A 24912-nucleotide genomic window follows, 5' to 3' on the forward strand; every position below is an offset into this window, starting at 1 on the left:
GAACACAAGGAAGGCGCCAACTGACCATAGAAGGCTCCAACTCAAGGAAGCAATCGTCGGCACGGACAGCAGACCACACCGGAGGAATGAGGTGTTAAGCAATTTTCTATTAATGACTAAGAATAATTAGGAGAGACCGTCCAATGGTAATTTCTGGTAGAGAAAGGTGCATATCGCGCGTCCTGATTGCGTTTTCGTCCTGATACGCGCTGGTGGAGGGGGTACATCATGCGTCTGGATAGCGTCCCGGGGGGGGGGGGGGGGGGGGGGGGGGGAGGCGGAGAGAAGCCACCTCCCTGAAATGAGTCTCTGCAGGTTGGGATGTCTGTTAATGTTAATAACGTTAACTCGTGAATGCTTTGGGAAAGCAAAGTTAGTTTGAAGTTCGATATTCAACAGATATTCGGACGCCCAGTATTGTTTTATTTTAACCAAGCCAATGCTTTTGGCTGCCTAAACAATGCGTATGTTTAGGGACCATCAACAAACTACATATTTCAAAAGTCAATAGCTTTTCAACAACATGAACTAGGAGCATCAAATTAATGTTAAACTGTTGAAGATGTATGCATTCATGCTGCACAGCCTGTGCTTGTTCATTTTCATCTCAGGTTATTCAAAATTATTTTTTTATTAAAAATAAATCTTCAAACTTCAATAGCTTTTTGGTCATGGGACCTATAATCCTCAAATTCATTTCAGAGTGTTCACTAACTATGCATACATGTTGTACAGCCTTTAGCTTTTTCATTTTTATCTCACACACTTCTGCCACAGGGTGCCACACCTCAAAATCTCCTGCCACCCTCTTGCCACCCCATGAATATTTTTCTAGATCCGCCCCTGATGGAAACCATATTTGAACTTGTTTACTCGATTGTATAATAGTAACTCTGTAACATACCCATGTCATTCATTTGACCACCAAGCATTAAGCTGTGATGGACTAATGATCCAGGACTGTACGAATAAACATCCAATATACATTTATTTAAGTAAGCTTGTAAGTCCCTCATCAATCAATAGAATGTGTGTGTGTGTGTTTGTGAGGGTGTGGTTTGTGTGAGAGATGTGTGTGTGTGTGCGTGCATGTGTCACTCACACGCCCGCTGCGATACACTCTATGAGCAACTTCTCTCCACGCAGTACCATCTTGGAGCTGTCTTTTACCGAGGCTGTTTCTGAGGGGGAGAGGAACTTAGGCATGGACTCTGGAACCCTGCGACCTGGAAGGGGAGAGGACGGGGATTAATACACACACACAAACACTCTACACATACACACAAACACAGTCTAAACAAACACACAAACAAAATTGCACCCTCGGAACACAGATTTAAAGCCCTAAAACAAGGACTGAACAAAATCAGGTTTTCCATCCTTGAACTTGTACAGTACAACCCCCTTCACATGAAGTTTGCTTGTAATTAAGATCATTCTTATTGGTTGTTGTTGTTTTGTTGTTTAATCTGTAAATATCTGTTGACTGTGAGCCCCCCATAAAGCCTGGCGGGTCTGTGTCTCGTCACAAAGCCTCCCTGGGGGCAGCCATTTTAGGAAGCAACAACAACCACAACAGTAATCTCCCAATCTGTATATTTTTTCTGACCAACAATCTAAACAGAGAGACATATTCTATTGGGACTCACCAAGAGACCCCAGTGACAACAGGCTTCACAACACAGAAACAAACTTCTCTGTGATATTCTTAGATATTCCCCGGCCAGTAAAAACGTTGTCTCTCAACTGCTAATTATGCATTAAGTAACTCAAATGTACTTGGTTAAATGTTTTAAAAAATTACAAATTATACTTCAATGTTTGAAAAATGACTAGTCTACCAATGATTATACCTTGTATTTTAATCCCTCTATTTTGGACTTGAACATTGTACTTTTAAACAGTTTCAACTCAAACTCAGTAATAGCAAAGCTCCACGGAAACAGAATGTCATAACAACAGCTACTCAACAGTCTGGTCCATGCTCAGCTAAACCCTTTATATGCTGGGTTCGTAGTCAGGGAGGTGAGCCAGCAGTCAATATAGCCAGCCATGGCTGCAGGCTGGATAAGTGTGGTGTTAGCATTAGCCTCCTTTGTGATGCAGATCTGTATGGGATTAAAGCATCTGTTAGCGGTTAGCATCTCCCCTGTGAAGCGACGAGCAGGTTATTCTTAGACACAGAGAGAAGAAGATGGTGTCCTCCAGGATTAGTGACAACCGTGACGTAGAACATATGTACGTCACCCCTGGTGATGTGTAGTCATGGTGACACAGCACCCTGACAACCTGGGTCCATGGTTCTTGAGAGAAAGCCACATTAGAATGCATTGCAGACCCTGGGATTGAAAACCAAACCTGAAGCCTTTAGTGAGGTTTGGCTGTCTGTCTGTTTGTGTCTGTGTGTGTGTGTGTGTGCAAGCACCAAGCACGTGTCAGTCAGCATGGTTCCTCCCAACTATTAATGAATACATTTTTTTAGTAAAAAAAATGACTAAATGCATCATGAATTCTAAAGCGATACATGAATATTCAAATCCCTGGTTACTCCAGAGCCCTGGGCCCCCCTCTCATCAGTAGCTACTCCCACTTAGGGTCTCAAACTTAGGGCCCCATCCCTCTTAGACACACGTCCTCCTCAGAGCTCTAAATCCCATCCCTCCCAGGAACAACATGTTCTTAGGGCTCTAAACCCCATCCCTCCTAGACATATCTCCTCCCCAGGCCTCTAAACCCCATCCCTCCTAGACACATATCCTTAGGGCACAAAACCCCATCCCACCTAGACACATGTCCCCAGGGCTCTAAACCCCATCCCTCCTAGACATATCTCATCCCCAGGGCTCTAAACCCCATCCCTCCTAGACACATATCCTTAGGGCACAACACCCCATCCCTCCTAGACACAACATGTCCCCAGGGCTCTAAACCCCATCCCCCCTAGACACAACATGTCCTCAGGACTCTAAACTCCATCCCTCCTAGACATAACATGTCCTTGGGGTCTAAACCCCATCCCTCCTAGACACATTTCCTTAGGGCACGAAACCACATCCCTCCTAGACACAACATGTCCTCAGAGCTCTAAACCCCATGTCGGTCCTCTACGAAATCTGTACCGCCTGGTTCAGGGTTTATGTGCATTAGGTTGAATGGGTATGTGTGCTTGTGACAGACCTTGTATTTGAGTGTCCTGTGTCTTCCAGACTCTTGAGGAAGAGTTAGGGGCTCCAGGGAGACAGAACTAAAGTACCAAAGTGTCACCTCTTCCTATTGAGGAGGACTGAAAGTCTGGAGTTGAGGACCAAGCTGGAGAGTTCATCTGCTAGCTTACTGCAGTATCAATGTTTACTTAGACTTAAGGAAGGAAAACCTCAGCAAAGAGCAGCTAAATGACATTGTAAATATACAGACTGTCACATTCAGTCTGTATATTTGTTCACATTTAAACTCAAATAAAGTAAAGGTTAGTATGTGAATGTATGTATAAATGTATGTACAGAACACTGAAATTCACCTAAAATAGTTCTATGAACTAGTGAGAGGGTGCTTAGCCATTCTGGTTTAGTGACTAAGGTTACCAGCGGTGAGAGGATTGAGTGGGTTGCTGTGTTAAGACGCACACGGGTGAGACAGGAAGTGGACCTGTCTCCACAGAAAGTGGGTGCGACTCACCACCGTAGGGGTCAGTGACGTTGACAGAAGTTGTCTCGTTATACAGCTCCACTGGAAGTACAGAGGTACACAACGACAGGTGACCATGCAGTGTACACACACACTCCACACCACACACACTGTATATGTGCACATATATGTGAGAAATAAACGGTTTTATGGACACACACACTCCAATGTCTATAATAATAATAATAATTCATTTTGTATAGCGCTTTTCTAAATACCCAAAGTCGCTTTAAAAGTGTGAAGACAAGCAAAACAAGACAACAGTAAAATATAAAGGCAAAGGATTGAACAAAACAGACAAACAGAACATTATAAAGAAAAACTAACATATAAGTCTAATAGTGGAGGGGAGGGAGCAGAGGATGTTCAGGTGAAGGCGAGGTTGAAAAGGTGGGTTTTGAGGGATTGTTTAAATAGTGCTATGTTGGGAGCCAGACGGATAGGGAGGTCATTCCAGAGGGAGGGTGCAGCAGCAGAGGAGGCCCTGTCACCTCAGGTCCGGTGCTTAGTCCTGATGGTTTTAAGAGTGTTCGCGCCGGCGGACCTGAGGCAACGGGTAGGGGCGTGGAGGTCAGAAAGGTAGGAAGGGGCCAGGTTATTTAGGGCTTTGAAGGTCAGAAAGGTAGGAAGGGGCCAGGTTATTTAGGGCTTTGAAGGTGGTGAGTAGTATTTTGAAGTTAATCCTGTGTTTGACCGGGAGCCAGTGGAGGTTTCGGAGGACCGGGGTGATGTGTTCATAGCGGCGGGTGGCGGTGAGAAGACGAGCGGCAGAGTTCTGGAAATATTGGAGTGGACAGTGTTTGGAGAGCCTTATAGGATGCTGTTGCAGTAGTCCAGTCTGGAGGTTATGAGGGCATGAATTAGAGTTTGGGTGGTGGCAAAGGACAGAGAGGGCTGGAGGCGTGCAATGTTCTTGAGGTGGAAGAAGGCGGTTTTGGTGATGTGATTGGCGTGGGGTAAGAAAGAGAGGGTGGGATTTAAGATGATACCAAGGTTACGGACCTGGGTGGAGGGGGTGATGGTGGAGGGGGTGACGGTGGAGCCTATGCATTTACCCTCCACTCTCTATACATTTACAGTCCAATATCTATGCCTTTATGGTACAAAGGGGGCTGAAAGACATCCAGTCCAGTTCCCTGAAGAGAACCAGACTTGATGGTAGGACTGTTGGCTGAACGAGAACACACAAGCAGAGAACGCAGGTCCTGAACCAACTTGTCGTGTCTCCATGCCACCTCTAGGTGGGGACATTTCATATAAAAATACATTTCATATGAAAAAGGTTAATTTATGTTCAGAGAACTCAAAGAACTTGAGTTGAATTTGTTGTCTATTTCCTGGACGTAACTGTGTGTGTGTGTCTGTGTGTTCTATAGATACTCACTGGTTTGTACTTTGAGTGTGAAGGGATTTTTCTGCTGGATGGTGTGTGTGAAGAGGAAGCGAGCGTTGCAGCTGTAGTCTGTGTGTCCGTCTTTAGCCAGCACATTGGAGAAATACAGGTCCCCGTTCAGACCCATGGACACACGACGATCCTGGGATATAGGCATCATGGCTGGAGGAGGGAAGTAGAAGGAGAGAGGGCGAGGGAAATATTAACCACTTTCATGGTTCGTAGTTAGTTCAGAGTATCAGAAAAGTTTGAGTAAAACATCTATAAAAAGGCAGTAAAAGCTTTTAAAAGAGCAATGACCACAATAATGTGTCACTGGATGTGTCCACAATACCGAGATGGGCTGCAGGCATTTCACATGGTGAATGTATATATAACTGTTATATGAATAGTGCCTATTTATCTCTAGTACTAGTACTGAGGTTGTAACTCTGGCTTGCTGTACACTCTCCTGAAGTTAAACACTGAGACTAGCCACTTTGGAGAAGAGGTTTGTTAACTCGCAACATGCCACCATCCTCCAGACAGACATTGCACACCCATGTAACCATGGCGATGGAATACACTGTATGGTTGTCAGCTCATCGTGGCGATGCCCTGCAGGATCAATCAGCCGGCAGACCACTGGCATGATGTGTTAACGTGTGATAGGCATGACGCGTGTGTGTAGGCAACATGTGCTCTCAGCTAAAATCAGAGATGATGATGAGTGTGTTGCAGATGAGAGTAGGGGCTGTGGAGTATGGCTTTAACATTCTAAAGAGCAACACCAGCTTGGTTTGTTTCAGGTAATATTTTCCCTTCTTGTTGAAGAGTTGATGTGTTCCCTCATTATCATGGTTAACAGTGCAATACTTGTAATATATGCTATACCTAACTGCATAACAAGCCATGTCATTCACATAACATTAACCCCTAAATAGTGTAGCAAACTAGCATCCTAGACTAAAAAGTACACTTTTCCAATGTTGGCCACGGCATGAAAAGCAAAAAGACGTTCATTGCCTCTTGAATATTTGAGCATTAACATCAGGCTGAGGCATGTCATTTCCACTTCTCGTAGCGTGTTCGTTTGAGTGAGTGGAGGAATGACAGCGTCAGCTTCTAAAGGACATCCCAGACTGGCCTCTCTCTAAGATGGCTGCTGACAGCACTTGGGTTCTGCCCTCTCAGCTCTTTACCTGGTGCAGAGCAGCACACACAAACATTGAGCACATGAGCTCAGCAGTAACACACACCACTCAGGAAGAGCAGAAGTGAAGGACAGAGAAGGGAGAGATGAGAGAGAAAAGGGAGCGAAGAGAGAGGATAGAGAATAGAGAGATAAGGGATAGAAGGACAGAGAAGGGAGAGATGAGAGAGAGAAGGGAGAGGAATGAGAGAAGTACAGAGAAGATAGAAGGACGGAGAACAGACAGAAGTGAGAGAAGAGACAAGAGAAGGGAGAGGAGAAAAGAGAGGAAAGAAGGACAGAGGGAGGACATGGAACAGGATGAAAGTAAACAGTTTGAATGGTTTCTAAAGAGAATCATGTATGTGGAAGTATGTGGATGAGAATGGTAAAGAGTAAAGAGTGAATGGAGAGAGAGATGCAGTCTCAGCAGAAGACAGTGTGAAAAGAGATATAGCTAAATGTGTGTGTGTTTGATAGAAAGATAATAACGAGAAAGGTGCCATAAAGATATGTGTGTTTGCGGATATTGTATGTACTTCAGTTTGTGTGTGTCTGTGTGTGTGTGGATTCATTTAACTACCCTTGTGAAGACCAGAAGTCCTCACAAGGATATTATACTAATAATAAATTTTACTTGTAGGGACATTTGGGGGTGGAGCCAGGGTTCGATTTAGGATTAGCTTTGCACGGTAAGGCTAAGGTTTGGTTTAGGCTTAGGGGTTAGGGAAAACAGGATTTTGAATGGGACTGAATTGACAGTCCCTACAAGTATAAATGTTGTGTGAGTCTGTGTGTGTGGTCTTTTTTAACTACCCTTGTGGAGACCGGAAGGAAATTAAGACAAAATGACCATGTGGGATATTTACTTGGGCCCCACAACTTCAAATGTTATTTGTAGGGTTTTTCAGGGGGTTAAGGGGTAGGCTTAGAGTTTGTATTAGAATTTGAGTTTGTATTAGAATTACATTAAGGGTTAAGGTTGGGGTTAGGGCTTAGGGATGACACAACTTTGAGTAGTAGTAAATTGTCAGCCCTCACTAGGATAGTAAAACAATCCTGTGTGTGTGTGACTCACAGCTGTTCATCCAGAAGGTTAGTGGCGGGGGCAGTCCTGGAGGGGGGTTGCAGGCCAGGACGAGGGGAGAGCCCTCAGAGACCACCACGGGGTCCAGAACCTCCTTAGGCCACAAGGGAGACTCTGGGAGGGGACACAGTCACTTCCTATTAGGACAGAAATATACTCTTCACTTGTTTAAATTATGTGTTTTTACTTTTATTCTGTGTGGAACCTCTATGGATTTGCCATTGACTGTGTGTTTTTGTGTGCATGCGTTTGTGTGTGTGACTGTGCCTGAGTGTTTTTGTGTTCATGTGGCTCCTTACTGGACACGCGTAGTAGGATCTTATTAGACAGCGCATTGCCGAGCTCATTGGAGGCAAAGCACTGGTACTCGCCCTCGTAGTCCTCCGGTCGGCCGCCGCTGCGGAAGCCGATCTCCAGCGTCCCCGAGCGCTTCCGCATACTCACCCGTGGGTCCTTCATTACGTTGAAAAACTTCCCATTCCGTCTCCAGGAGAACCTGGAAGCATACGGAAACATGAGGTGATTTGAGGAGTGAGGAAGGAGAGGAAAGGAGGGGGATATCACATCCCCAATCTGACAAGCTGGATGGGCCCTGTGCTGTGTATTACTGTAGACTGGGTGCATTCACCCATCAGAGATGATCTCAGCTGACTTCCTGGCAGCTAGAACAACATCATCATCACGCCTCTCTTTCAACCTTTGCAAAAACCTTTTATATAGAAAGTAGGTCATATGGCACACTCCTGCAACAGCTTTTATACCTGATAAATAACTTCACATAATAGTCATACAAGTCATACAAACAACATTGTAAAGAAGCAGAGACCCATGGTCACAGGGCGCTACCAGGTGCTACCACCGAGCTGTTGAGTTGATGTTCTTAATGGATATGAATAAAACTGTCAGCAGTGAAAGTCCCAGGAAGTATCATCCATCCGTGGTTAGGCTTACAGTGGGCCCATTAGCAGCTTCCCCCAAACAATCCGTTTTGTTAGATTATTTTATGAATGCACGTATATCACAGCTTTTATGTGTGTGTGGGGGGTGTCAATGAGTATGTGTGTGTAATGTGTGTATGTGTGTGTCCGTGTGTGTGTTTGTGTGAGTATGGGGGGGATTTACAATGTTTGTTACCTTCCTGTTTACGAAACACTGGGTGGAGTAAAGTGAGTTCTTTGAGTCCTCTCTCTCATTCTATATAACCCTCTTCTCCACTCTCTCTCTTACACTTCCCCCCACCCCTTCTATCACTCCTCTCTTGCTCGCTCTCTCTCTCTCTTTCTTACACTACCCCCACCCTTCTACCTCCCTGTCGATTCCTAGCCATGAAACTGAAGCTAGCACAAAGGGCCTCTGTGAGAATATGTGTATGTGTTTGTGTGGGTCAGAGAGAGAGAGAGAGAGAGAGATAGAGAGAGAGAGAGAGAGAGAGAGAGAGAGAGAGAGAGAGAGAGAGAGAGAGAGAGAGAGAGAGAGAGAGAGAGAGAGAGAAATAGGAGACTGACAGTGAGAGAAAGAGAGAGAGAATGAGAGATGTAGAGAGAAGGAGAAAGAGATATTGATAGGGAGTGAATGAGTGAACAATCTCTCTGCTTGAACATTTCATGAATAGTCAACTGGGCACATTATTCTAGCATAATGACTTTCCTGGGAAGGGGACCCATATGTGTGTGTGTGTTTGTGTGTAGTACACAAGAACATATCCGTGTTTGTGTGTGTTAGAGCTTGGGAACTGTACATATGTAGTTTGTGTCTGTGTGTGAGGGTGTGTGCGTGTTTGTTATGTAAACCCTCAGTCTGCCTCCAAACCAGTGTATGTGAATGTGTGTGCGTATGTGTGTGCCTGTGTGCACGTCCAAGCTTGGTGGTCCATATTGTGCTATGTGATGCATTGAAGACTTTAGAGGAATGGCAGAGGAAAGGATTGGGCACAGACAGACAGACATACAGACATACAGACTGGCATTCTAGACAGACTGGCATACTAGACACTGCAGAAGGGTACTGTGAAACACTGCAGAGGGCTAGGGGGTAAAACAAATGTCTGGTACAGAGGTCAGGGGAGTTTTTCGTGCCACCAGCACTAATGACCATCACCTCTCATGACTGTCACTGTCAAAAAGATGGAGGGAAGGAGAGAGGGAGAGAGGGAGAGAGGGAGGGAGGGAGATGTAGGGAGGGAGGGAGAGAGAGGGAGAGATAGGGAGGAAGATATATGGATTCATATACATATATATATATACGTATATATATATATATATACATTCATATACATTCCATATATATGAGAAAGAAAGAAAAACAGAAAGATTGAGGGAGGGAGAGATGGGAGCGAGAGAGAGGGTGGAGTGCAAACAGAGACAAAGGGAGGAGTATGGTGACAACAGCACTGCGTGATGAGAGAGAGGGAGAGAGAAGGGGGTAAAAACAGAAAGAGCTAGTGCATGCAGAGAGAGGGAGAGAGATGGAGTGAGAGACAAAGAGGGAGAAAGAGTTTGAGATGCAGGCGTAGAACAGGAAAAAGAGAAAGACAGAAAGTGACAGAGACAGGGACAGAATAAGCAAGCACAAAGAAAACAGACAGCTGAGAGAGAGAGAGACAGAGAGAGGGAGGGAGAGAGAGGGAGAGAGAGACATAGAGAGGGTGAGACAGAGAGAAAGAGAAAGAGGGAGGCAAAGGGAATGTGAGAAACAAATGATACAGACAAAGAGGGAGAAGGCGGTAGAGAGAGAGAGAGTGTAACAAGGATGGGCAGAATGGACTGAAACACAAAGGGGTTGAGTGAGGTATGGAGTCATTAATAGTGAAGAGATGGATGAGACATGGATGTAGGGATTAGACCAGAGGATTGTGCGCGCACGTATAAAGGCATGCAAGTATATGTTTGTGGTTGTGTTGTTGCCTGAAACCTATGAGAGGCTGTCTAGGGCGAAACTCCTGAAAAACTTGCTCCTCCATATGCACTCATCAGCTGTTCTTTAGCACTGTTGTACTGATATCATGCCAAAACGAGTCATTTTCATTTGTAATTTATTAATTTAGAAGAGAGAGAGGTGGGGGGAGAGAGCGAGAAGGAAGGGGAGAGAGAGAAGGGGGAGAGAGCGAGAAGAGGGGAGAGAGAGAGAGAAGAGGGGAGAGAGAGAGAAGAAGGGAGGGGAGAGAGACAGAAGGGGGGAAAGAGAGACAGAAGTGGGGAGAGAGAGAAAGAAGGGAGGGGAGAGAGAGGGAAGGGAGGGGAGAGAGAGAGAAGGGGGAGAGAGAGAGAAGGGGGTGAGAGAGAGAGAGAGAAGAGGGGAGAGAGAGAGAGAGAGAGAGAGAGAGAGAGAGAGAGAGAGAGAGAGAGAGAGAGAGAGAAGGGAGGGGAGAGAGACAGAAGGTGGGAGAGGAGATGATTTTCAGTGCGCCTGGAAGTTTTTTTTGCACAGATCGAATTCTAGAAGTTTCAAGTTTTCAAGTTTCAAGTTTTTTATTGTCAGTCAATCAAGTCTGGATTGATTAATGATTAAATATTTAGGAAAAGCCATGAATGGATCGTCCTATGCACCTGACAATAAAAAACTTGAAACTTGAAAACTTGGAACTCCTAGAATTCGATCTGTGCGAAAACTTCCAGGGGCACTGAAAATCGTCTCCTCTCCCACCTTCTGTCTCTCTCCCCTCCCTTGTTCTCTCTCTCTCCCTTCTTCTTGCTCTCTCCCCTCCCTTCCCTCTCTCTCCCCCCTTCTCTCTCTCCCCCCACCTCTCTCTCTTCTAAATTAATAAATTACAAATGAAAATTACTAATTTTAATGTGTTAATTCTAGATGTATTGGCATGATATCAGTACAACAGTGCTAAAGAACAGCTGATGAGTGCATGTGTATGAGTGTTTCATGGGGTAGCACAAGTGATGAGTGCGTGTGGAGGAGCAAGTTTTTCAGGAGTTTCGCCCTAGACGGCCTCTCATAGAAAACCAATGGCCTGAAAGTGTGTGCATTTGACTATGCATGCTGGTGTGTGCATATGTATACGTGTGCGTGTAAGTGTGTGTGTGTGGGTCCGTGTGAGTGTAGCCAACTCACATTGGTACGGGGTTGCCCTTGGCTTCGCACTCAATAATGATGTTATCTCTGGGGTCCACAATGTAGTCCTTCTGTGACTGTCTCATAATGGTGGGGGGCTGCTTCACTGTTGGGGGGGAGAGAGAGAGAGAGAACATCAGTCCTGCATTTGTAAGCATTTCAACCCCGTCCAGCCGATCATCCACACCCATACTTTAAGTGTTTGTAGTGAACTGGTAATGCACACCAAACTCACAAATACAAAATATTGTGAAAATGATTGGATCATATGTAGCCCCTCCTGTCCTCCCTTCCTACCTCCCTTTCTCCTTCCCTCTCTAAACCCGCACTCCATTGTCTAGCTGAACGTACTTCCAACTAATCTATGTGTGTATGTGCGTGTCTCAATAAAGAGCTTCAAAAGTCTAATGGGTATAAGACGAAAGACAAAGGCGGGAGAAAGGGGAGGAGAGCGAGGGGGAGAGAGAGGGGAGAGGAAGAGAAGGGAGAGCGAGAGGGGAGAGATGAGGGGAAGAGATAGGTGCGAGAGGGGAGAGAGAGAGAGAGAGAGAGAGAGAGAGAGAGAGAGAGAGAGAGAGAGAGAGAGAGAGAGAGAGAGAGAGAGAGAGAGAGAGAGAGAAAGGGAGGGAGAGCGGGAGGGCGGGAGGGCGGGCGGACGGGAGGGAGGGAGGAAGGGAGGGAGGAAGGGAGGGAGGAAGGGAGGGAGGAAAAAGAGGGGGAGGGAGAGGAGGAGGGAGAGGGAGGGGGGGATATAGAGAGGAAGGAAGAGAGATTGAGAGGGGTGAGGTGAAATCTGTGTTTAGAGTATTTACAAAATGTTTTGAACTACATATTTTTCTACGAAGTCATGTACAGTACATAAGTCATATGACACACACATGCAGACAATGCACTTCCCTCCCCACACACACACACACACACACTTCATGAAACAGTACTGTGTTGTCACACTTACAGTCTTGCTGGATCTTGGCTGTTAGTCCAGTGACGGCAGGGATGAGGCAGAGCAGCAGTGTTGTTAGAGCACATATTAGAGGGTTCTACACATGGTTCAACACCTGCTTCTATATATGGTTATATACTGTATTACAAGAGTTACACACAATCACTATGTTACACTAAAGTCATGAAGCCTGACAATATATTAATCTTATCAGACATGGCATGTTAGTTAAGAACAGGTGTTTGTTCTGTGGGGAAATTATTTTCAAGGAATAACAGAAAGAGCAGAACTTACCTGTGAATCCAAACATGGGACCAGGGTTCAGGGAGGGAAGGAGACCAGGGTTCAGGGTGGAAAGGAGATCGGGGTTCAGGGTGGGAAGGAGAGAAAAAAGTTACAAAATGGTTAAAAGCTGAGTGAACTCCCAAGCCTAGCCAGTATTAACATTTCCCTCCCTCCCTCCTACCCCCTCATCCCTCCCTCCCTCACCCCCCCTCTTCCCTTTCATCTCAACCCAAAAAGATCAACATAAACTTGTAAAGCGTGAGATTCTTTTTGACTAGTGTGATACAGAGAGCTGTGACAAATAAAGAAATCTTTAAAAAGGCTGTAGATTCCGTGGGTTGTAGTAGGACTGAAACTGCAGTACAAATTGCTGTGTTGACAAGGGTCTACAAGTTGACATTTATAGACCCTGATCTGACATCATCAGTCAAGGCTGTATGTGATTGAAGATGAGGTCCTTGAACACAGACATACACAGACACGTATACAATGATCTGTTTGCCTTGTGTCAGGGGCTTGACCTCAAGTCTTCTTACTGAAGATGAGTCCCGACCCTGGGTCCAAGGCTGTGGGACAGGTTTGGTTGATCGGTGAAGCACCAAACTACCTGCCTGCTATTTTGTGGCCCCAGTTAATTTTAATCATACCATACTGCCACAGTGGTAGGTGTGTGTGTATGTGTGAGAGTGTGTGAGTCTGTGTGTGTATGTGTGTGTGTCCTCCCAGGAAAGATGACAGACTCCATCAGTAAAGGTCAGTAGAGGACGGTCGGTAGGGGGGATAATCTCCAGTGAAGGGGGGGAAGGGCAAGTGACAAAAATTGATCAATCCCTCTTTCCTCATCTGTCCTCACTAACAGATAGCACTCCACTTCTCCCAGCAGAGAAGTCCTTGTTAGGGGTGTGCATGCTAATATAAATATTGTTGTGGCAGAATTATATGGAGTTAGATTAGTTTCATAATTCACAAACAAACGTAACGCGATTTACAAATGTATTTCATGATTCACAAATAAATGTAACGCGACTCACAAATGTATTTCATGATTCAAAAATAAATGTAACGTTATTCACAACTGTATTTTGTGATTCACAAATAAATGACCCCATTACATTTGTTTGCAACCTGACAAACACGAGTTACAAATCCCTGCATTTAGTGTGGAGTTTTGGAACTTTCCTGACGCGCTTAGATTCACAAATGCATTTTTTCTAAAAGATATTCTCTGCAGCCTATCAGATGAGCCTATCTCTTCCAATTTTAGCCATTCACATTAACGTGTCTATGTGATGTCTATGACAACCGTCACGTTGACTCCAGAGATCTTGACCCTGCGTCTTTCTTTAAACCTTCTGATAGAATTCTACAATATACTTACAATATACTATGTATTTATAGACCCAATGCCACTCATCATTATCTGTGTAGAAACACTATTACTATATTGAATGTTGTGTAAAAGACCAGCCACCACAAAGACAGTCTGGACTCCCAGCCCCATCCCAACAGAGGGCAGAGACACAAGAACAAAGGGTTAACCATCTATGATGTTAACAGACGAATGACACCAGTCTTTTCACTGTGTCTGTCACCCTCTTCTCTCCCCCTCTTCCTCCTCCTCCCTCTCTACCTCTTTCCTTCTTTTGCTCCATCTCTTTCTCTCCCTCTCTATCTTCCCTTTTCTCTCTCCCCCTCTCGCTCTCTTTTATTCTCTCTCTCTCCCTTTCTCTTACTTTCCCCTCTCTCTCTCTCTCTCTCTCTCTCTCTCTCTCCCTCTCTCTCTGTCCTTCTCCTTGTAGGGAAATGAATACATTTTGGTAGAGGTCAGCATGTGTGTGTGTGTGTGTGTGTGTGTGTGTGTGTGTGTGTGTGTGTGTGTGTGTGTGTGTGTGTGTGTGTGTGTGTGTGTGTGCATTTGTGAGTGTGTTTGTGCTAGATCAATAGAGCAGCAGGGTTGAGGGTCAGGGAGGATAAAGAGGGAGACAACGCCGTGGGGGGCAGAGGAGCTTTAGACTGGAAAGGTGCTGACAGCTGGAGCCTGGTGTGTGTGAATGTGTGTTGCAGAGAAGCATATAATTGTGTTAAGTGTTAAGATTAAATTTTTGCGCTTTGCAAGGATAATTGACAACATAAAAAGCATAGCTCGGAAGTAAGGTGCGTGTGTGTAAAGGTGTGTCTGTATCTGCCAGACCAGGACATAACAGCTGCCCAGAGGCTTTATCTCAAATCATGATTCACAACACCAGTGTGAGACATTCACCACTATTATTCTACTTCAAGAGAAGAGAGAGAAGAGAAAGAGGCTCCTTTGTTTCTTTGTTGCCTATTCCCACTGGAGTCAAACTGCAGCCTGCAAGATTTCAAGAGCTTTCATACATGTTATAATGGTCTAGCATGGGGATATTGTTCTGTGTGTGTGCGATTGAGTGTGTGTCTACAATTTATGAATATTTATACCGATGTTTTGACTAAAATCAATGAAACGACACTCGACAGTGACTGCACTTGCAGAGAGAGAGCCATCTTAATAAGATTCTATAGCCTATGACATCCTGTGACAATATGGGCCCTATCTTGCACCCAGCGCAATTGATTTTATCAACAACGCAAGTATCATTTGATGAAGAAAGTGTTTTGTCCGTCTCTTCATAAACGGAGTGACTAAGTTCAGTTAAGTTCTGGATTTTAATACGTATTTATCAATCTGCAGATTGGGAGAGAAAACCATTGTCATTTATGGTCTTCTGACCATAAATGACAACACAACACCAAGCTTAGGTCTCAACCAGGTCTCTCTCCGCTCCGAAAGCCGGAGGACCATCTTTTATAGGGCACAAGAATGTAAACATAGATTGTGACAGTCAGGCAGGAATGAAGTTACAACAGTCTCAGAGAAAAAGATTCACTGCTCCCAACACATGACAACTCTCACACTAGAGAGTTCATAGTTGGAGCTCTCCTTGTAGTCATGACAAGGACCGTTTAGCCAGTACTTTCTCCTGACCCCGAACATCTATTAACCTGACACATAGACACAATATACTGTTATTAATAGCAAGCTTACATGATAAACGTACTAACTAGTATCCAATGACTAGTTCTATTGATTAGTGATTAATGTAAGCACACAGGAAATCCCAATTTCTTCCACACATTCCTAGTTTGCACTCGAAGCAAAGCAGACTATTCCCTCCACAGATGCACGTCGGTAAATTAGGGAATGACCTTGCGCTCCCTGGGGCGGTTCAGCAAAAAAAGGAGGCGTGTTCCGACGCAAACGTTCCCTGGTGGTATTTTGCAGTTTCAGAAAAACAATTCCGCCACAGACCAAGAAATACGTAGTCTAAAGTCAATGGCGCGTTATTCAGATGCTATTTTAAGGGCGCATGCTTGGCCCATGCGCACTGCTGGCGAGGCCAGTGTCTTCTTCCTGCGAAGCTACGTTACATTGTTTTCATTTATTGTATGGCTGTGTTACATTTCTTTCATGTCAATGATTAAAAAGATTTTCATGAGAAATCTCTATGTATGTGAACTTGATTTGTAATAAATGTGGCAATTTCCTCCCACGCCTGTTTAACCGAAGCTAATTTGGGTGGGTTTCTTCTCCCATCCCAATCAGAATCAGAATCAGAATTCGGTTTATTCGCCATGTATTGTGTTACACAAAAACATAATTTACTGTGGCAGGAAGGTGCAAACAATTAACATATACGGGTCTTAAATTAAGTTAAAAAGTACAATGGTTAAACTAATTCTAAGAACTAAACAATTAAAAAATATAACAATTTAAAAATGGAATCGTGGATTTGGAAAAGGCGTTCGACCGTGTCCCTCGAGGGCTCATGTGGGGGGTGCTCCGGGAGTACGGGGTACCGGATTCCCTGATCGGGCTGTTCGGTCCCTGTACGACCGGTGCCAGAGTTTGGTCCGCATTGCCGGTAGTAAGTCGAACTTGTTACCGGTGAGGGTTGGACTCCGCCAGGGCTGCCCTTTGTCACCGATTCTGTTCATAACTTATATGAGGTGCGACGACACGCAGCTGTACCTGTCGTTCCCCCCGACTGATCCGGGGATCTCAGCTAGGATCGAGGACCGAGGTGGAATCAGTTTCATATTCGAGATTCAACAGACATTCATATTCGTACCTCTGTTCAGGCTCCGCGTCATATTTAGGGACCGGGGTAAAAGAGTTGACAGTCCGAATGTTTCTTCAATATCTTTGTCAAAATCCACCATACAAACTTCAAACTTGTTGCACATTCTTCTACTACTGACTGACCAATTTGTACAACCTTTGGTTTGTTGATAATGTTGATTATTGATTAACCCATAGCCAATAAATCAATAAAAACACCAATATTTCAGTATTTCCTCAATATCTTTGTCAAAAATGAACATAGAAACTTCAGACCGGTTTCACATTATTCTACTCCTAGCTGACCAAGTTGTCCAAGCTTTGGTTTGGTGATAAAGTTGATTTTTGATTAACCTATATTGCCAATAAATCAATAAAAACACCAATATTTCAGTGTTTCCTCAATATCTTTGTCATAAATGACCACAGAAACGTCAGACCTGTTTCACATTCTTCTACTCCTAGCTGACCAAGTTGTCCAAGCTTTGGTTTGGTGATAAAGTTGATTATTGATGAACCCATAGCCAATAAATCAACTAAAACACCAATATTTCAGTGTTTCCTCAATATCTTTATCAAAAATGACCATAGAAACTTCAGACCTGTTTCACGTTCTTCTACTCCTAGCTGACCAAGTTGTCCAAGCTTTGGTTTGGTGATAAGGTTGATTATTGATTAACCCATAGCCAATAAATCAATAAAAACACCAATATTTCAGTGTTTCCTCAATATCTTTGTCATAAATGACCACAGAAACGTCAGACCTGTTTCACATTCTTCTACTCCTAGCTGACCAAGTTGTCCAAGCTTTGGTTTGGTGATAAAGTTGATTATTGATTAACCCATAGCAAATAAATCAACAAAAACACCAATATTTCAGTGTTTCCTCAATATCTTTGTCAAAAATGACCATAGAAACTTCAGACCTGTTTCACATTATTCTACTACTAGCAGACCAAGTTGTCCAAGCTTTGGTTTGGTGATAAAGTTGATTATTGATTAACCTATATTGCCAATAAATCAAGAGCTAATAGTGTCTTACTGAGTGTACTTCGTGACTGGCATCTGACTGTAAGTAACCAGAGTTTGTTTCATTCATTTGTGTTTTGCTAAAACTTTGCCTCAAGGACAGAGGGTAAGGGTATAGCAGCTAAATTGGTCAATAGGTAGCTAGCTAGAGATCGAGTTTCAGGGTACTTGCCGCCGAGTGAGACCCTGGCTTTGTTTACATAATTAGGGCCATTGTAGAATTTGGTTAAATCAGCCCTGACTTCTGTAATCAGATTCAGAGCTAATAGTGTCTTACTGAGTGTACTTCGTGACTGCCATCTGACTGTAAGTAACCAGAGTTTGTTTCATTCATTTGTGTTTTGCTAAAACTTTGCCTCAAGGACAGAGGGTAAGGGTATAGCAGCTAAATTGGTCAATAGGTAGCTAGCTAGAGATCGAGTTTCAGGGTACTTGCCGCCGAGTGAGACCCTGGCTTTGTTTACATAATTAGGGCCATTGTCAGCTGCGCCTTTAGCATATTTAAGGCGGCTAGCACTGCAGAGGCAGCCTCGTCTTGCAGCCTCGGTGCACGAAGACTCGGTCGAACAAAGACAGGGAGTCTACCTGCGGGAGTCGAACAAAGACAAGGAGTCTACCTGCGGGAGTCGAACAAAGACAGGGAGTCTACCTGCGGGAGTCGAACAGAGACAGGGAGTCTACCTGCGGGAGTCGAACAAAGACAGGGAGTCTACCTGCGGGAGTCGAACAAAGACAGGGAGTCTACCTGCGGGAGTCCACCGAGGATGACCAACGTGGTGGATCACCTCTTCTGATAAGTATCACCCTATTTGTATTCTAATCCACCTAGAACCTATTCATAGCTAGCATGTGTTTCTTCAGCATTCCCGTTCATTACACTACCCGTAGACGTAGATATATCACAAAGTATATACGGTCAACTTCTAACCTTCACTACCTATCCAGATATTCTCCACCTGCCCTCTCTCTTTCTATAGGGCTCTGGAACTGCCAGTCTGCTGTGAACAAGGCAGACTTCATCCCAGCGTTTGCATCTCATGCTTCTCTTCATGCCCTTGCGCTGACAGAGACATGGATCCGCCCTGAGAACACTGCAACTCCAGCTGCTCTCTCCGTCAACCACTCCTTCACTCACTCACCCCGCTCAACCGGGTGGGGTGGTGGGACAGGGTTGCTTCTTTCCCCACATATTAAATACACATCCACACCACTCCCTGTTACTGCCAAATCATTTGAACACCTTTGTGTGATGCTAACTGATCCTATCAAAGCATGCTTAATTGTTCTTTATCGCCCACCAGGCCCGCTAGCCGACTTTGTGGAGGAGCTGGACATGCTCCTCAGCGTCCTCCCGGATGATGGAACCCCCCTGATAGTCCTTGGGGACTTCAACATCCACCTCCAAGGAACGCAGGCCGTCGACTTCTTGTCTCTCCTGACCTCCTTCGACCTGACGCTGCTGAGCACACCGGCGACCCACAAGGCAGGCAAACAGCTAGACCTCATCCTGACACGTAACTGTATCACTGACTTAACCTCTGTAACCCCACTGCATATTTCTGATCACTACTTTATCCAATTCTCTATCTCTCTCCCTCCAACTCCTTCTACCTCCCCTCCCCTTGTAACTTTCCGGCGCAACCTCCGCTCCCTATCCTCCTCCCATTTCTCCTCTATTGTAACATCCTCTCTCCCCCCCATTGACGAGTTCTCGTCCCACCCCACTAACACTGCCACCGACACCTTGTTAACCACTTTAACTGCATCACTTGACTCTCTCTGTCCCCTGTCAACCAGGCCTGCACGATCTTCTCCCTCCTGCCCGTGGCTTACGGATGTTATTCGTGAAGAACGGTCCACCCTTCGGGCAGCTGAGAGGAGATGGCGCAAGTCCAAAGGCGGTCTGGACCTTGATAAGTATCACTCCCTCCTCAAATCCTTCTATTCTCAAATAACTGGTGCTAAAACCCTCTACTTTCTGTACAAAATTAACTCTGCTTCAAACCCCCACAAACTTTTTTCTACCTTCTCCACCCTTCTTAACCCACCTCCCCCACCCCCTCCCTCCACCCTGACAGCAGACGACTTCTCCTCCTTCTTTGAGAAAAAAGTCGCCGACATTAGCAGTCGGTTCCCTAAACCCACCTTTCCTACCCTCTCACCCTCCATGACTGACCCAACTAAATGTCTAAACTCTTTTTCTCCCCTGTCTGAGGCAGAGATCTCTGACCTCATTCTCTCTCATCGCCCCACCTCCTGTCCCCTTGATCCTATCCCCACCCCTCTCTTTCAAACCATCTCCCCCTCCATCATAACTTTTCTTCTCCATGTCCTAAACTCCTCTCTTACCTCTGGCACCTTCCCCTCTGCCTTCAAACAGGCTAGAGTTACCCCTCTACTCAAAAAACCATCCCTTAACCCCGCCGTCCTCCAGAACTACAGACCGGTATCACTGTTACCCTTCCTTTCAAAAACAATTGAACGTGCTGTATCTAACCAACTGTCTAACTTTCTCTCTCAGAACAATCTGCTTGACCCCAACCAATCGGGCTTCAAGACTGGCCACTCCACAGAGACTGCCCTCCTTTCAGTCACCACTGCCCTCCAGTCTGCCAGAGCGGCTTCCAGGTCATCCGTCATCATTCTGCTGGACCTTTCTGCAGCGTTTGATACGGTTAACCACCAGATCCTGCTCGCCAGACTTTCTGAGATGGGCATCACTGGCACTGCACTCCAGTGGATCTCATCCCACCTGTCGGGAAGATCCTACCAGGTTTCCTGGGGAGGCAAACTGTCAGGCCCTCGCCAGCTCTCCACTGGTGTCCCACAGGGCTCCGTCCTTGGACCCCTCCTCTTCTCTCTGTACACCACCTCACTTGGACCAATCATCACCTCCCATGGCTTCTCCTACCACTGCTACGCTGACGACACGCAGCTGTACCTGTCGTTCCCCCCGACCGATCCGGGGATCTCAGCTAGGATTGAGGCCTGCCTCACAGACATCTCCGCCTGGATGACCGAGCACCACCTCCAGCTTAACCTCGCCAAAACAGAACTTCTCATCATCCCGGCTAAACCCTCCATCTCCCACGATCTCTCAATCACCCTGGGATCTGCGACGGTGACCCCTTCATCCTCTGCCAGGAACCTCGGGGTGACCATGGATGACGAGCTCTCCCTCACAGCCCACATTGCTGCGGTCTCCTGATCGTGTAGATTCACAACATCCGGAAGATCAGGAGATACCTGTCTGAGCATTCCACCCAGCTGCTAGTCCAAGCACTTGTCCTCTCAAAGTTGGACTACTGCAACTCGCTGCTCGCCGGTCTCCCAGCATGCGCAACCCGCCCTCTTCAGAGGATTCAGAACGTGGCGGCCCGTCTGGTCTTCAATCTACCCAGACACTCCCATGTTACCCCGCTCCTCATCTCCCTCCACTGGCTTCCCATCACGGCCCGTATCAGATTCAAGACTCTGGTACTGACCTTCCGAGCGGTGAACGGGACTGCACCCACCTACATCAAGTCTCTCCTCCAGCCTTACACCCCACCCCCCCCCCGCCACCTACGGTCTTCTTCTGACAACCATCTGGTGGTCCCACCGCTCAAGAGCGCCCAGTTCGTGTGCAAAATTGGAGCGACTGACCGGCGGCTCCAAATCCACCCATAAAACACTTTAAACTGACAGCTTAAAAGACCTAAAGGGCAATGTATATCAAAGGGTCATAACACAATGTTTAAATCTTTAAACAAGTCTTTATTAACAATTCTCGAAATAATTCAAATGTAGCCTAGCCTATATCTAGGCACACCCTAACCATAATATATTGTTTTTCAAGTGTAACGTTATATTGTCATGAGATTTTATTGTTGACTGGCCTACTTTTGTATGTAAAAAAATCAAGGCGTAAATATATAGCCTACACTTAAATGCAATTCATACAAAATAACGTGACGAAAGTTATTGAGTCATCCAAAGTTGCTGTAGCTAGTTACATGCTATGGTAGCCTTCGACAGTTCTGGTTTAGCTCAACAGCCTGCTAAACATGGCTGTCCTTCTCAACCATTCAAGTGCTAGCGCCGTCCATGCTAATCAGGGACGGCACTCTGAACAGCATCGCCGTCCATAATCTATGCTCCCCCTAGCGACGGACGTCCATGCTAATCAGGGACGGCACTCTAAACAGCATCGCCGTCCATGATCTATGCTCCCCCTAGCGACGGACGTCCCTGCTAATCAGGGACGGCACTCTGAACAGCATCGCCGTCCGTCCATCCATGCAAAGATCAGGCAGCCAAACTCCCCCTAGCGAGGACGTCCATATGGACGTCCATGACGCTCTAAGGGATTTAGCTGCCTCTCCAATTCTGAGGCCATGGTTATCGACCGGAAAAGGGTGGAGTGCAATCTCTGGGTCGGGGAGGAGATCTTGTCCCAAGCGGAGGAGTTCAAGTATCTCGGGGTCTTGTTCACGAGTGAAGGAAGGATGGAGCACGAGATCGACAGGCGGATCGGTGCGGCGTCCGCAGTGATGCGGGCTCTGCATCGGTCCGTCGTGGTGAAGAAGGAGCTGAGTCGAAAGGCGAAGCTCTCTATTTACCAGTCGATCTACGTTCCTACCCTCACCTATGGTCACGAACTGTGGGTTCAGGCAGGAGGACTCAGTATAGTATGTACTTGATACTTTATTTCACACGGTACAACACATGATTGTACCACTTGATTTGGCATTATGGTTCTGCTTGCATCGGCTCCCTGCCACACCCAACGGAGACACCGTCTCGACCTCTGAGCAGAGAGCAGCGACGCATTCCCCCTACGACAGGAAACAGAACCAAGGGTGGAGGCCGGGGAGGCGGAGGCAGCAGATTAACAGAAGCAACCTGTGTTGCATTAAGCAATGCAGAGCTCAGCGATATCCTGATTAAATAGCCCGCCCTGCTAAGGTGTGCCCCTACTGCGTGATATGACGTGCTGCTAGTGACGCGCTGCTAATGAGGCGCTATGTCTCGCGTCCCCCTGCATGAACCAGCTCCGCTTGATAGTGACCAAAAGAACGAGATTGCGAATACAAGCGGCCAAAATGAGTTTTCTCCGCAGGGTGTCCGGGCTCTCCCTTAGAGATAGGGTGAGAAGCTTGGTCATCCGGGAGGGGCTCAGAGTAGAGCCGCTGCTCCTCCGCGTCGAGAGGGGCCAGTTGAGGTGGCTCGGGCATCTGATAAGGAGGCCTTCCTGCCTCCCTGGTGAGGTGTTCTGGGCACGTCCCACTGGGAAGAGGCCCCGGGGAAGACCCAGGACACGCTGGAGGGACTATGTCTCTCGGCTGGCCTGGGAACGCCTCGGGGTCCCCCAGGAAGAGCTGGTGGAAGTGGCCGGGGAGAGGGAAGTCTGGGCCTCCCTGATTAGGTTGCTGCCCCCGCGACCCGACCCCCGGAAAAGCGGCAGATGATGGATGGATGGAACAATTTAAAAAATAAAATATATATAAAAATAAGACTAAGAATTTGAATGAGCAGCATGAGTGGGCAACTTAGTGCAATGAGAAAACTGCTCTGTCTTTTCCATACAATGTCACTTTTCTATCTTTTACGGCCATGACGAGAACGTCGGTCTCCTCGGCTGTGAACCGCTCCTGGCGTGCGCCTGGCAAATCCGCCGTTATAATAGCAATCCGCCATGGAACAAGTGCGCCTGCTCTTAACCCTTGTGTTATCTTCGGGTCATTCTGACCCATCAGTCATTGTGACCCACCGTTGTATTGCGACAAATTTACCTCATACAAAAACAAAGTGAAGCATTTTCTGTCGGGCTGTCTCAGACCCCCCACATTGGAATGGTTAAAAGAAAATTATTTTTATTTGTTTTTGTATTGGGTAAAATTGGGTAAACACAACGATGGTTCGTTATGAACCTTTGGGTCATGTGACCCGAAGGCAGCACGAGGGTTAAAGGGAATTTGAGATGACGCTCTGCTGGCACATGGCCTAAGGGAGTTCTGGTGAGGTGGGTTTAAACCACACCAAACACATTATTATCATTCCGAGTTCAGTCAAAATGCTTTCATACATAATTAAATGTTGTTTATCCCAGTGTGCATTAATAATGTTAAAGTGACATTTATTTTATTACAACTGGACCATAAAAACTCTAACAAAGCAAGTTACAAAGATTGCTTCTTTGTGAATAATAAAACTAGATGTGAAATGTGAAGGTCACTTACGATCGAGAGGAACCTCAATGGAGGACACGTCCTGCCAGACCAGCAGCAGTAGTGACATCACCGTCAGGGCAGATAGCCCACCCGGCGCCAACATCTCTCCCCTCCGATTGGTTGGCCTCTCCTGTCACTGCTCCTGATTGGCTGGTTGGCTCTGCAGTGGGCCACGTTTGGGACCTATGAGAGTGTGAGGCAGGGACACAGAGAGAAGCTGCTTAGAGACTACAGAGTATGTGTTCAGATGGGTTCTTACTGCATGAGAGATGGGTTGCTTTGTGTAGATGTGCGCACACGGTTTTTAGGTGTGTCTGAGTGGTGAGGTTGGCCAACATTTGAAGCTGAGTCTCTTACTCCCCAGAGAGTTGTCCACAGACAGATGAAGATACAGAGAGAGAGCTAGCAACATATACATCCTACTGTCTCAAAGTCTACACAAGATACCAGACCTGACCCATCCCAGACCCAGACCTAGACCACTGTAGGCTGTAGGTTGTACGTCTTGAACAGATTGAAGACATCTGAAACTGATTTGTGTGTTTTAGAACTAAAGCAATGGTATATCAGCCTCTACATCCAGATAAAGAGACAAGTCTCACAGCACGGGACCCCACATTCAAAAAACCATGTAGGGGCTTCCTGTTGTGAGAGTCCAGCTCTTATTGGTGGTAATATTATATGGTAATAGTATAGTGAACATGTGTACATGCATGTCCACACTGAGGGTCTACTGTAGGACAGATGTTTTAAGAGGTTCTACTGTTGAAGACAGATGTTCTCTGGATCACTGGGTACACTGATAATGAGGAACCAAGCTAGGGATTCATTTACAAATGTTGGTCCACAACAGCTTGGTAGCCTGCAGGCCAGGCCCCAAATCTCCAGCTAAACAACCTGCACACACT

General features: G+C 46.0%; 1 protein-coding gene across 1 annotated transcript in view; it reads right to left on the minus strand.

The window, feature by feature from the left end:
- nfasca (neurofascin homolog (chicken) a) overlaps positions 1 to 24163 on the minus strand; it is a 67629-nt gene extending 43466 nt beyond the window's left edge. The window contains exons 1-8 of the mRNA XM_067251464.1: positions 24014 to 24163; positions 12353 to 12370; positions 11398 to 11503; positions 7635 to 7831; positions 7327 to 7449; positions 5069 to 5239; positions 3676 to 3726; positions 1103 to 1226 (exon numbers count right to left, since the gene is read on the minus strand). Of these exons, the coding sequence (XP_067107565.1) occupies positions 1103 to 1226; positions 3676 to 3726; positions 5069 to 5239; positions 7327 to 7449; positions 7635 to 7831; positions 11398 to 11503; positions 12353 to 12370; positions 24014 to 24107 (884 nt within the window). The 5' untranslated portion in view covers positions 24108 to 24163. The remainder of the gene's footprint in view (positions 1 to 1102; positions 1227 to 3675; positions 3727 to 5068; positions 5240 to 7326; positions 7450 to 7634; positions 7832 to 11397; positions 11504 to 12352; positions 12371 to 24013) is intronic.
- Positions 24164 to 24912: the final 749 nt, after the last annotated feature.

This window comes from Osmerus mordax, chromosome 1 (genome assembly GCF_038355195.1).
Source record: "Osmerus mordax isolate fOsmMor3 chromosome 1, fOsmMor3.pri, whole genome shotgun sequence".
NCBI lineage: Eukaryota > Metazoa > Chordata > Actinopteri > Osmeriformes > Osmeridae > Osmerus > Osmerus mordax.